The sequence below is a fragment of the Carettochelys insculpta genome, chromosome 3 (assembly GCF_033958435.1).
Source record: "Carettochelys insculpta isolate YL-2023 chromosome 3, ASM3395843v1, whole genome shotgun sequence".
NCBI lineage: Eukaryota > Metazoa > Chordata > Testudines > Carettochelyidae > Carettochelys > Carettochelys insculpta.
In genome coordinates this window covers 210,304,301-210,315,742 of record NC_134139.1, presented here as the reverse complement: position 1 = coordinate 210,315,742, position 11,442 = coordinate 210,304,301, and the positions used below count along the sequence as shown (strand labels likewise).

At 67.0% G+C, this 11,442-nt stretch overlaps 1 protein-coding gene across 4 annotated transcripts in view; it reads right to left on the bottom strand.

Annotated features, from left to right (window-relative positions):
* Positions 1-918: 918 nt before the first annotated feature.
* The window catches only part of MAPRE3 (microtubule associated protein RP/EB family member 3), a 53,921-nt gene continuing 43,397 nt past the window's right edge, over positions 919-11,442 (bottom strand). The window contains exons 2-7 of one of the 4 annotated variants that reach the window (XM_074989076.1): positions 6,621-6,748; positions 5,832-5,977; positions 5,127-5,328; positions 3,256-3,410; positions 2,191-2,343; positions 919-1,877 (exon numbers count right to left, since the gene is read on the bottom strand). In XM_074989076.1, the coding sequence (XP_074845177.1) occupies positions 1,809-1,877; positions 2,191-2,343; positions 3,256-3,410; positions 5,127-5,328; positions 5,832-5,977; positions 6,621-6,741 (846 nt within the window). In that variant the 5' untranslated portion in view covers positions 6,742-6,748 and the 3' untranslated portion in view covers positions 919-1,808. The remainder of the gene's footprint in view (positions 1,878-2,190; positions 2,344-3,255; positions 3,411-5,126; positions 5,329-5,831; positions 5,978-6,620; positions 6,749-11,442) is intronic. The other 3 variants (XM_074989077.1, XM_074989078.1, XM_074989079.1) reach the window with 3 other exon arrangements.

The following is an 11,442-nucleotide window of genomic DNA, read 5'->3' as shown; positions in this document are numbered from 1 at the left end:
TGAACGCGGTGCTCTTGCCTCATCCCTCTGAAAAGCGCCCGTGTGCTTCTTCCAAGCGCAGCTTTCCTGGCGGCGAAACGCGTGGGGGAGCAGCAGGCGCTGCTGGGTTTGGGGAGTCAATCACAAGGGGCATGTGAAACGCGTTCAACTGCAGTGATAAAAATTTACCCTGCAGATGTGTTTTACAAGCATACCAGGATGGCCATACACACGGCCACGGCGGGGCGGGGCGGGATGCCTGTGAGCTGTGGCCACAGTGACCACGCTGCCGGCGGATTGCTCTAGCGCACCTCAAGGTAAGCGGTTAGCGCAGCCAGCCTCAGGCGCGGTCTCGGGCCGGGGCACGCTCTGGGCGGGGGCAGTGTGCCAGCTCCGCAGCACAGATGCAGACAGCACCCAAGGCCGGGGCCCTGCACTGCAATTCCCCTCCCGCGCAGCAGGCACTGTGGGCTGACAGAGCTGTGTCCACACCAGGGCTCAGCAGGGAGGGTTCACACCGCTGCGCCGGAGCCACGTTCGAGCGGGCCGGAGGCAGACACAGCCGGTTGCTGGGCTGAGCGGTACCTTGCAGGGGGAGCCCCCAGAGCAGGGCCATGGCGAGGGCAGTGGGGTGGGGTTACTGGCCCTGCAGGGTGAGCTGTGCTCTGAGCCAGGGTCCCACAAGGAGGTGCCAGGAGGGGCAATGTCGCAGGGGAAACCGCCTGCCTCTGCCCTGCACACCCAGCCCTAGGCCATGCAGCCCCTTTCTGGGCAATGCCTCAGGCAGCAAGTGCCCATCCCTCAGCAGCTCCAAAGGGCCCAGCCCTGCTGAGACGCCCGCCCCGGCGCAGGCCCTGGCCTGCTGCAGGGCAGGGACCCAGCGCTCGGCCCTGGGCCAGGGCATGGGCAGCCGAGGCAGAGAGGCCCCGGAGAGTCGGTTACCACACCGGTTTATTTGAAATCCAACGTAACACAGATGCGGGTTGCACAGCAGGTGCCTGGGCAGACAGGCAATGCAGACAGAAGACGGGCAAGGCAGCATGGCTGGGTGGCACAATCCTCTTCCAAAGGGCCCGGTCTGCACAGCCAGCAGCAGCCGAGCACCCTGCCCTCGGGGAGGGACTCTTAGGGGGCGAACAGAAGGGGAAAGAACATTCACAGAGCTCAGTGCAGAGCCTGGGGGCTCCTGCTCCCCCAGCACAGTCGTGTCGGGGTGTCCCTGTCCCTTGGGCCAGTGAGCCCCACCGAGCATGAGGACACCACTCCCCGGCCGCAGGCATGGGGCCTGCGGGGCAGCCACAGTCGCGGTTTCCGCCTCGTTCACGCCCCGCGCTGAGAACAGTAACTAACCGCGCGGTCCCAGCGCCCACGAGGCTGCGCCCTGGCACGGCGCAGGACAAGACCCGCTGTGGCGCACGGAGCCTGCGTGACCCCCACAGGCAAAGTGCAAGGAACACCCCCCGCCCCCGGCAACGTACAACGGAGCAGAGCTGGAGCTGGGAAACAGGGGCCGGGCTGCAGCGCTCACACCAACGATGACAACAGAAATAAATAAGGGGGATGTGGTGGCGAGGGGCCGGGGCCCGGGGCCCTTCCCCACCCCAGCAGCCCCTGGCATATTTACAAGTCGGGTCTCCTCTCTCGGGGCCTTTGCCGAGTCCATGGCCCCAGGATCTGCTGGCTGGACAGAAAGCACTGGGGTGGTGGGCTGCTTGGTTGAAACTCTTATAATGTGTGCTAGGGCAGGGCGCGGCGGAGGACACGCCCTGCAGTGTCTATGCCAGGACGAGTGCGGCCAGGTGGCGGCGTGGGATGGAGCGGGCACAGGGCTAGTACTCGTCCTGGTCCTCCGGCTGCTGGTCCTCCAGCTCGTCATCCTCTGGTGGGGCAAAGCCTTCCTGTGGGATGGGGGTGGCATGAGCCCCAGCCCTGCAACGCCCCCAGGAGTGCTCAGGGCCCAGTACAGGGCTCCCACCAGCCTCCTGGGCCCCACCCACTCCACGGCACCATGCCCGGCAAGGAGGAACCTGGGAGGAGGTCCCCAGGAAGGACCAGAGAACAGCACGGAGCCGGGCCTGCGAGGACAGGGCCCAGCCCAGCCCAGCCCAGCTCCCTCCAGTGGGCGGGGCCGAGACCAGCCCGCCTCCCCCCAGTGGGCGGGGCCAGCTGGCGCAGGCTGCGGCTGCCCCATGGAGTTTGCAGGGCACTGACCTCGGTGGCGTACAGGATGGCGATGATGCCCGCGATGATGGGGCTGCTCTCGCTCTCATGCTCCTGGCAGATCAGCTCGATGTCCCGCAGTTTGCTGAAGTAGAAGTCGCGCTCCTTCTCCAGCCCGTCCACAGTCAGCTTCAGGTCCACGAGCTGCGCGCAGGAGACAGGCACTGCTAACAGCACCCTGCGCCCGACACCTGCGCCTGCCTCCATGGCACTGGCAGCTGCGCCCTCCGGCGCCCCCCCGGGACTGGCAGCTGCGCCCTCCGGCGCCCCCCCCGGGACTGGCAGCTGCGCCCTCCGGCGTCCCCCCCCGGGACTGGCAGCTGTGCCCTCCGGCGCCCCCCCGGGACTGGCAGCTGCGCCCTCCGGCGCCCCCCCCCCGGCACTGGCAGCTGTGCCCTCCGGCGCCCCCCCGGGACTGGCAGCTGCGCCCTCCGGCGCCCCCCCCCCGGGACTGGCAGCTGCGCCCTCCGGCGCCCCCCCCCGGGACTGGCAGCTGCGCCCTCCGGCGCCCCCCCGGGACTGGCAGCTGCGCCCTCCGGCGCCCCCCCCCTTGGGACTGGCAGCTGCGCCCTCCGGCGCCCCCCCCCCGGGACTGGCAGCTGCGCCCTCCGGCGCCCCCCCCCCCCTTGGGACTGGCAGCTGCGCCCTCCGGCGCCCCCCCCCGGGACTGGCAGCTGCGCCCTCCGGCGCCCCCCCCCCTTGGGACTGGCAGCTGCGCCCTCCGGCGCCCCCCCCCGGGACTGGCAGCTGTGCCCTCCGGCGCCGCCCCCCCCCGGGACTGGCAGCTGTGCCCTCCGGCGCCCCCCCCCCCGGGACTGGCAGCTGCGCCCTCCGGCGCCGCCCCCCCCGGGACTGGCAGCTGTGCCCTCCGGCGCCCCCCCCTTGGGACTGGCAGCTGCGCCCTCCGGCGCCCCCCCCCGGGACTGGCAGCTGCGCCCTCCGGCGCCCCCCCTGGGACTGGCAGCTGTGCCCTCCGGCGCCCCCCCTTGGGACTGGCACCCATGGTCCCCCAAGGCCCCCGTGAGACTAGCATGTGTGGGCCATCGCCCCGCTGACCTGCTGGTTGAGCTCCAGGATCTGGGCGTCGGCCTCACTGCCCCCGTTCCGGGCAGCGGGTGGGTTTTTCCGGGTGATGTTGCTGGGGGCGATGCTGGTCACTCGGGCTGGCACCTGCATCGTCTTGGGGCCTGTGGGGGAGGTTCTCTGGGGGGCTGGGGAGAGCCGCCAGAGAGAGCCACATCTTAGCAGGGCCCTGGTGGCCCCGGCACAGCCCCCAGCACAGCTCCCTCCCAGGCCCCGCTCTGCGCAGGCACCCGGGGGCAGCGGGTCGGGCGCAGCTGCACTGGCAGGGCGCTGCAGGCAGGGTGGCACCGAGCTCCGGGGACACCTGGCCTCCAGGTCCTGATCTCCGGCTTCTCTCTGCCTCAGTCTCCCCAGGCAGGCAGAATGAGGCCTCCCGCCTCCTAGGGTCGGGGGGGGGGCACTTCTTAGCACGGGGCGGGCAGGGAGGGAGAGAGCATGAGGACTCCTGTGGGGCAGGCCCATGGCCCAGACATTGCCCCCTGGAAATGGCGCTCCCCTGTCTGGAGTGTGCAGGGGAGGGGCCAAACAGTCACACCCCAGCTCGGCAGCCCCCTCCCCCGCGCCCCCCACTCCAGCTCAGCAGCCCCCTCCCCCACGCCCCCCACCTCAGCTCGGCAGCCCCCTCCCCCACGCCCCCCACCTCAGCTCGGCAGCCCCCTCCTCCACCCCCACAGACCCACGCCCTGCCCCAGCCCATGAGTGGGGTTCCTGGAGAGATCGGGGGCACCCAGCTGACTGGCCGGGAGCTCACAGGCGGCAGTGCGTGTCCCTGCTGGTGGGCACGGCCGCCCAGAGCCACGTTTGTTCCGCACGTGGAAAAATTAGAGGGACCCTACTCACAACCCTCCCCCCACCCACCCCTGCCCTGCCCAGCAGCCCCTCTGCTGCCCCCCTTCCCTGCCCCCCACCCTGCCCTGCCCAGCAGCCCCTCTGCCACCCCCGCTTCCCTGCCCTGTCCTGCCCAGCAGCCCCCCTGCTGCCCCCTTCTGTGCCCCCCACCCTGCCCTGCCCAGCAGCCCCTCTGCTGCCCCCCTTCCCTGGCCTCAGCCTGCCCCTGCCCCTGCCCCCCCCCGGAGCACTGCAGCCCTGGAGAGGGAAGAAGCCAGAGATGCAGCCAGGACTGGGGCTTCCTCTGAGCGCCAGAGACCAGGAGGCCTGGGAGGGTTGTTGGCCCCACACAGGAGAGACCAGCTCCCGCTCCCTGCATCAGCTGCATTTCTACCTCTCCCCAGCCCCCCACGGCGGAGCTACAGGCAGCCAGAGACCCCCAGGCCTGTGCCCCTGCCTTGCCTCCCCACCCCGCTGAGGGCTGGCGTGGGCGGACGGGACGGGGCAGGGTGGGGCGCCTGGGGGGGTGCTTGGGGCCAGGGAGCTGTGGGGCTCAGCATGGTGCGGGGGCTGAGCGGGGGCCAGAGCGCATGTGACGCCAGCCCCCAGTGCAGAGTTGCTCCTGGGCCGAGTGGCTGCAGGCAGGTGGGGCCCTGGGGCTGCCTGAGCTTCCAGGCCGGGCACAGGGAGCCGCCGGCCGCTGGCACCACTGCTGGAGAGCTGGGCTCCAGCCTGCAGGCAGCCAATCCCCTCCGCAGGGCCCGGCCACGTCCTGCTGCGACGCAGCCTGCCTGCGGCTCCGGGCGGGCACGTGGGGGAGACCTGCCGATGCAGCCCCAGCTCCGAATGCGCCCGCCCTCCCCCGAGCCCTCCAAACCTGCTCCTAGGGGTGCTGGCGCGAGGGGCCGGGCCGGGCGGCGAGGGGGCTGGGGCAAGCAGCCGCAGGCCATGCTACAAGCTGTGCGAGCCAGGCAGAGGCAGGATCCGGCAGGCGCAGGGCGGAGGGGCGACATTACCTGCAGTGCCAATGGGTTTCTTGGGTTTGTTGAAGTTCTGATCACCTGGGTTGGGAGCGGGCGCCACGTCCTGGCCCTGCCGTGCCAGCAGCGGGTTGTACTCCTTCCCGTCGTAGTTGGCATCAAAGAACTTCTTAAACCACTGAATGAATTCAAAGTTATCCTGGAACTTCCCTTTCACCAGCTTCTCCACCGCAATGATCTGCAACCGCAGGCAGCATGGCCTTAAGGTTAACCCCCGGGCAGCCCAGCCCACGGCCCCCGCGGCGCCTGCGGGTAACTGGTACTGGGCCACAGCCAGAGCCGCAGAGATGCACTGAGCCCGTCTCAGCACAGCCAAAGCATGGGGGGAGGGCTACAGACAACGGGGGGCATGGCGGGCGCTGGGGGGGGCATGCAAGAGGCTGGCGGCTGCTGGCGGGCGCTGGGGGGGGCATGCAAGAGGCTGGTGGGGGGGGCGCGGCTGGTGGTTCCATCCTTGCCTCCAGCTCCCAGCTGGGCTCCCTCCCCCCAGAATTTGGCAGCCGGGTGCCCCCATGACAGGGCCAGAGCCCAGACATGTGGCTCAGCGTTTGGCTGGGCAGCCCTGGTCCCTGCCCAGCTGCCCAGCTCCCCAGGGTCGGGCAGAGGCGAGCGGTCCAGGCCCTGAGCCCAGCCAGGCGGGGTACCCGAGTGCCAGGCCCGGAGCAGCCGCCAGGGACCCACCTTGTCCACCCCCATCTTCTTGAAGGCGGCCTGCAGCACCTTGAAGTTGTGGATGAACTCGTGCTCCAGCTTGGCCTGGAACTTTACCTTGCGCAGGTGCACGCAGCCCGGGAACAGCATGTCCATGAACTGGCAGTAGGCAGCGCCTGCGGGCAGCCAGGCACAGGCACCTGCTTTCCACCTGCCAGGAAGGGCCCAGCTCTGCAGCACCCCCCGCCCAGCTGGCTCCCCCTCATCCCGCATCCCCAGTCTCCCCTCACCCAGCCGGGCACAGGCACCTGCTTTCCACCTGCCAGGAAGGGCCCAGCTCTGCAGCACCCCCCGCCCAGCCGGCTCCCCCTCATCCCGCATCCCCGGTCTCCCCTCACCCAGCCGGGCACAGGCACCTGCTTTCCACCTGCCAGGAAGGGCCCAGCTCTGCAGCACCCCCCGCCCAGCCGGCTCCCCCTCGCCCCGCATCCCCGGTCTCCCCCCACCCAGCCAGCTCCCCTCTCCCCGGTGTCCCCCCGCCCAGCTGGTTCCCTCCTGCCCAGCCGGATCCCCCTCGCCCCACAGCCCTCAGCTCCCCCTCCACCCCCTCATTCCTCAGGTGCCCCTCTCACCCAGCCAGCTCCTTTCTCACCCCGCAGTCACTGGGCTCCCCCCTACGCCCCAGGCTCCCCACAGGCCCTACCAATGCCCTCCGTGTCCCACCGGCTCCCCTCGCTCCCTGCCAGCTCCCCGCAGACCCTGGGCTCCTCCCTGGCGAGCTCTCCCGGGCGGAGCAGCCGGGCCACGCCGGGCCCCTACCTGAGCAGAGCTGCTCGATCTTGGTGTAGTTGAGGTGCAGGGAGTCGTTGACCCAGGCCAGCATGTCATGGCGACTGAGGTTCTCGCTGGTCACGGATGTGGAATACACATTGACGGCCATGCCCCAGCTGGGGACACAGAGAGGCGTCGGGGCAGGCGGCGGTTCCTCCGGCCCACCCAGCCCCAGGAAACGGAGGCCTGGCTGCAGCAAGGACCCACAGCATGCCCCCCGCTAAGCCCCCCGCGACCCCAGCATGCCCCCCGCTGAGCCCCTGCTCTGTGACCCCAGCACACACCCCAGTGACCCTCACTCTGCGACCCCAGCATGCCCCCTATTCAGCCCCACCGTGAGCCCGTGACCCCCAGCACACCCCCACTGAGCCTCCATGACCCCCAGCACACCCCCAACTGAGCCCCTGCTGTGACCCCAGCACACCCCCCAGTAAGCCCATTTTGTGACCCCCAGCACAGCCCCGATCTGTGACCCCAGCATGCACCCCAGTGACCCCTGCCCCGTGATCCCCAGAACAGCCCCCCCATTGAGCCCCAACTCTGTGACCCCAGCACAGCCCCCCAGTGTGATCCCCCCAGCACAGCTCCGCCACCGAGTCCCTGCTCTTTGACCCACACAATGACACCCCCCCACAGCCCACCACTGATGCTGATGGGTGAGCAGTGAAGGAGCTGCGCGAAAGCCTGGGGGCAGAGGGCCCTGCCCTGGCACAGCCCGGCCCTGCCCTGCGGTGCACGTCACCCGCCCCTGGGCAGCCCCTGGTCCGGCAGAGCCGGGCTGCACGCTGGCCCCGCTGGGCTGACAGATGGGCCCTAGTGGGGTTAGTGAGGGTCCCCCCCCCAGCCAGCCCCTCCCCCGGGCTGGCAGCTTGCACACAGCGCCAGGGCCGGGGGCAGCCCCTACCCCCCCACGCCCCAGTGCTGGGGGAGGCACCTGGACGAGGCTCCGGCCTGCAGGGCCCCAGCAGCTCAACAGGGTGCTGCCCCCGGGGCCGTCAGCCACGGTGTCACAGAGCCCCCCGCTTCTGAGCCAATCAGACAGCAGGACAGGGCCCTCCCTGCCACGCCCATGCAGAGCAGGCTGGAGAGAGGGGCTTGGCCCCGGGGGTGGGGAGTGGGGGGGCTGCTGGGGCGACTGGGTCCTGGGAGAGACTCCCTGGCAGGAGGGCACCTCTTGGGAAGCGGGGGCCTCCGTCGAGGGACAGGGGGTGTCTCCGGGAGGGGCGGGGCCTCCGTTGTGGGACGGGGGTGTCTCCAGGAAGCTGGGTACTCCTGCGTGAATCCCGGCCTGACACAAGAGAGCTGCTCTGCCATCCTGTCCTCCTAGTCCAGCACCACTCGGCCCCACCCGCCTCCGGCCCTCACTCTGCGCCCGCTCTCCACCCGATCCCCAGAACCACGGTGCAGAGGTGAGACAGCCCAGCCCGCCCTGCGGGGCCCAAGACAGACCCAGCAAGGAGAGACCTGACTAGCCCTGGGCCAGAGCAGGGCTGCCCTGCGAGGCCAGGGAGGGGTGCTAGGTCCTGGGGGGAGCTCAGCATTAGCGTGAAACGCGCACGGGGAGGGAGAGGTGCCCCAGGCTGCCGGGCCGGCAGGGCCATTAGCAGGAATCCCTCTGCGGGGCAGGGGCAGGGGCAGGGGCAGGGGCAGGGACAGGGACAGGGACAGGGACAGGGAGCTGTGTCACAGCTCACACAGGGGACTCGGAAAACAAGCCAAGCACAGGGACGGAGGCAGGGTCACTGGAAGGCGTTGCCTAGAGAGGTGGTGGATTCTCCATCCCTCGAGGTTTTTAAGTCCCGGCTGGACAAGGTCCTGGCTGGGATGATTTAGTTGGGGCTGGTCCTGCTTGAAGCAGGGGGCTGGACTAGACGACCTCCTGAGGTCCCTTCCCGCCCTGGGATTCTGTGTTTTTTTCTGTTTTCTGTCCTGCTCAGGGGCAGGGTTGCGGGGTAGCTGAAAAGGAGGGGCCGAAGCCCCGGCAGAGAAGCTCCCACACTCCCCGCGGCGTTTCTCACAGAACCCTAGAACTGGAAGGGACCTCGAGAGGTCAACTCCCGTCCCCTGACCCGGTGGCAGGAGCAATCAGCGTCCCTTAAACCACATTCCACAGCACCGGTGCTCGGTGCCCAGCTCGCAGGTGTGCCGGCACTGCTCTGCTCTCACGTGCTCGTGGCACAGCTTCGCTGTTCTTAGAACCAGACACCGTGTTACGTGGTCACTGCTGTGGCACCCGATTCAGTTCCTCCCCTGGGGTTCTGCTGCGGGTGTTGCTGCTTGAGGTTTTTTTGGCCTGACAATTTTTTTTTCAATTTTCATAGGTGTTCCACGTACAACTAATGTTGCTTGGTATTCCGTGGTCTCCAGCCGCTTAAGCTGACCTAGACCACCGCTCACCTAGACCACCCCTGACACATATTTATCTAACTGCTCTTACATACCTCCAAAGACAGACGTCCCACATCCTCCGCAGACAATTTCGTGCAGGGCTCAGACACCAACGGCTGAAGTGCAGGTACTGAGCACACCAAGGTGCTGGTGGCAATTGAAGTTTTACTGGATTCAAGACTGGAAGATTTGACCCTCCACCACTGGTTCAAGAGGAAAAGCTGACGAGACCCCTGGGCCTGTTTAGTTTCCTTCCTTGATGCCGCAGCCCAGAGATGCCTCCGAAGTCTCCATTTTTTCGCAGTTTTAAAAGGTGGGATTTTCTTGGTGTCTCATTTGGAATATTCTCCAGTGAGACCTGCAGCTCAGTCACTGTCACACTCTGCTCAGGAGCCCGCTGCAAAGCTGCCTTTCAACACAAGCAGACGCGTTGCCTGCTCTCCCGATCCAGCACCGTCTCGGATGACCCTTGTTCTCCCGAAAGCCCCAGCTCCAGGACTTGAGCGAGCGAGAGACCTTCTGCTTCCTTCTTCAAGGAAAGTGAACCATCAGCCCTTGTGGGCGTGGGAACGAGCTGCAAAATGACCCCCAAGCACTCGAGAGGCTCAAAACAGCACATGGCAAAGAGAGACACAAATGCCGTCGTTGTCGTTACAATCTCACGTGCTGAAACCAGTCTGGGGGTTTCTGGTGAGCCTGGGTCACGGTCTTCCAGCATCTGGGATTGGCAACTCCATGACAGCGATTGACAGTGCCACTTTCACTCCAGTTTGAAGCCCGTTTCTAGTTTCCTGTTCCGAGGCGACACCCTTCCAGCCCTGGCAGGGGCACGATGAACTTTCTGTCCCGCTCAGGGGCAGGGGCAGGGCACTTGCCCTGGCTGGGTGGTTTCACACCTACACGAGCCAGCCATTCCAAGCCTGGTGAACTGCAAAAACCCGGCAGAAAACCAGCCAGATGTTTCCCTGAGTCAGCGGTGTCCAAGAGGAACTGGGAGCTCGCATCACTCGTGGCTGTCATCCTTCCATTTCACTGCATTACGCCACAGAAAACATCACGAAACACCAGCAGACAAAGGAAGGCCTTCTGGCCTCTGAACCCGCACGAGACGGCGCGCTGACGTAAGAATCGCAGACACACGCAGGGCGACACGGCTCGCTGCAGCAGAGAACGGCTAACCCCGTGCAGCCAGCCCAGCTGGGAGTGGTGCCACTCCAGCTGCTCCCTGCGAGCAGCGCGCAGCCAGCAGAGCTGCCCCATGCGTTCGCGAGAACGACACCCCCCCGCCCTCGCCGCGTGGTGCTCCCTTTCAGCGCTGGCACGGCACTGCCGCAGGGGCTCTGTGCTGGCTGCCTCGCCTGGGTGAGCACCTGGGCTAATCGTCTCGCGCTCGTGTGACCAATTTGAAGAATTATTTTTTCTTACGAGCGAGGTCTGCACGCGCTCGCCCCCACGCCCTGTCCGATTCGCCACCCGGGGGAGTAGTGAACCTATGGGGCACGAGGTATTTCCAGCTGCTCTCTGCAAGAGCTGGTGTCAATGTTTTAACTGGAGCCGGGATCCCTGAGCTGACCTGACACGAGAGGCGAGAAGGTGGTAGTCTCAGCACTGGGTGGGTGGCGGGATTCTCTCTTTGAGCAACAGAATTCCACACCGGGCTTCTAAGTTACTACCTGGAAAACAAACCAGCCACCCTCGAGTTGGCAGGTGCCCGGGTGGCCCCTGGAGTCGCGGTTAAAGCCCAAGCTGCACACGTCCTGCTTAACTTACACCTGCCCCAGATCCTGCTCACAACAGCTCACTCCCCGCACAGCTCCTTTCCCCTTCTCCCTCCCCACACCCCTGCTGTACATACGCCCTGGATTGTGATTTTTGCTGCAGACCTGCAGCAGTGGGTCTCTCCCTGAAAAGCTCATCCCCTAATAAACAATGTCGTTGGTCTCGGTGGTTTGAGCACGGGCCTGCTAAGCCCAGGGCTGCGAGTTCAGTGCTTGAGGGGCCATTTAGCGATCTGGGGCAAACAGACCGAAGAAGGGGCTGGTGCTTGGTGCTGCCAGGAGGGCAGGGGACCGGACTTGACGACCTCCCAAGGTTCCTTCCAGCTCTGAGACGTGTGGCGGCTACGGGACCGCTGCTGTTTGCAGTGGGAGATGGTGCCCCTGCGGGGCTGCCGCCCGCACGACCAACCAGCAGGGCAGGGAGGGACAGCAGAGGGAACTGGAGCAGGTGCGGGAGGGGGCCGGGTCGGTTTCATGGGGCAGGTTATTTTGGGGAGGTGAGGCTGGGGTCACCGAACTCACTACTCCCACTCAGCCAACTGCCCCTGCAGTGCCTGTGCTGTTTATTTTTAGCCCCCAAGCACGCTTGGCACTTGCGCCCCAGACAGCTTCCACGCCAGCTGGCCAGCCAGCCCAGCAGCAAG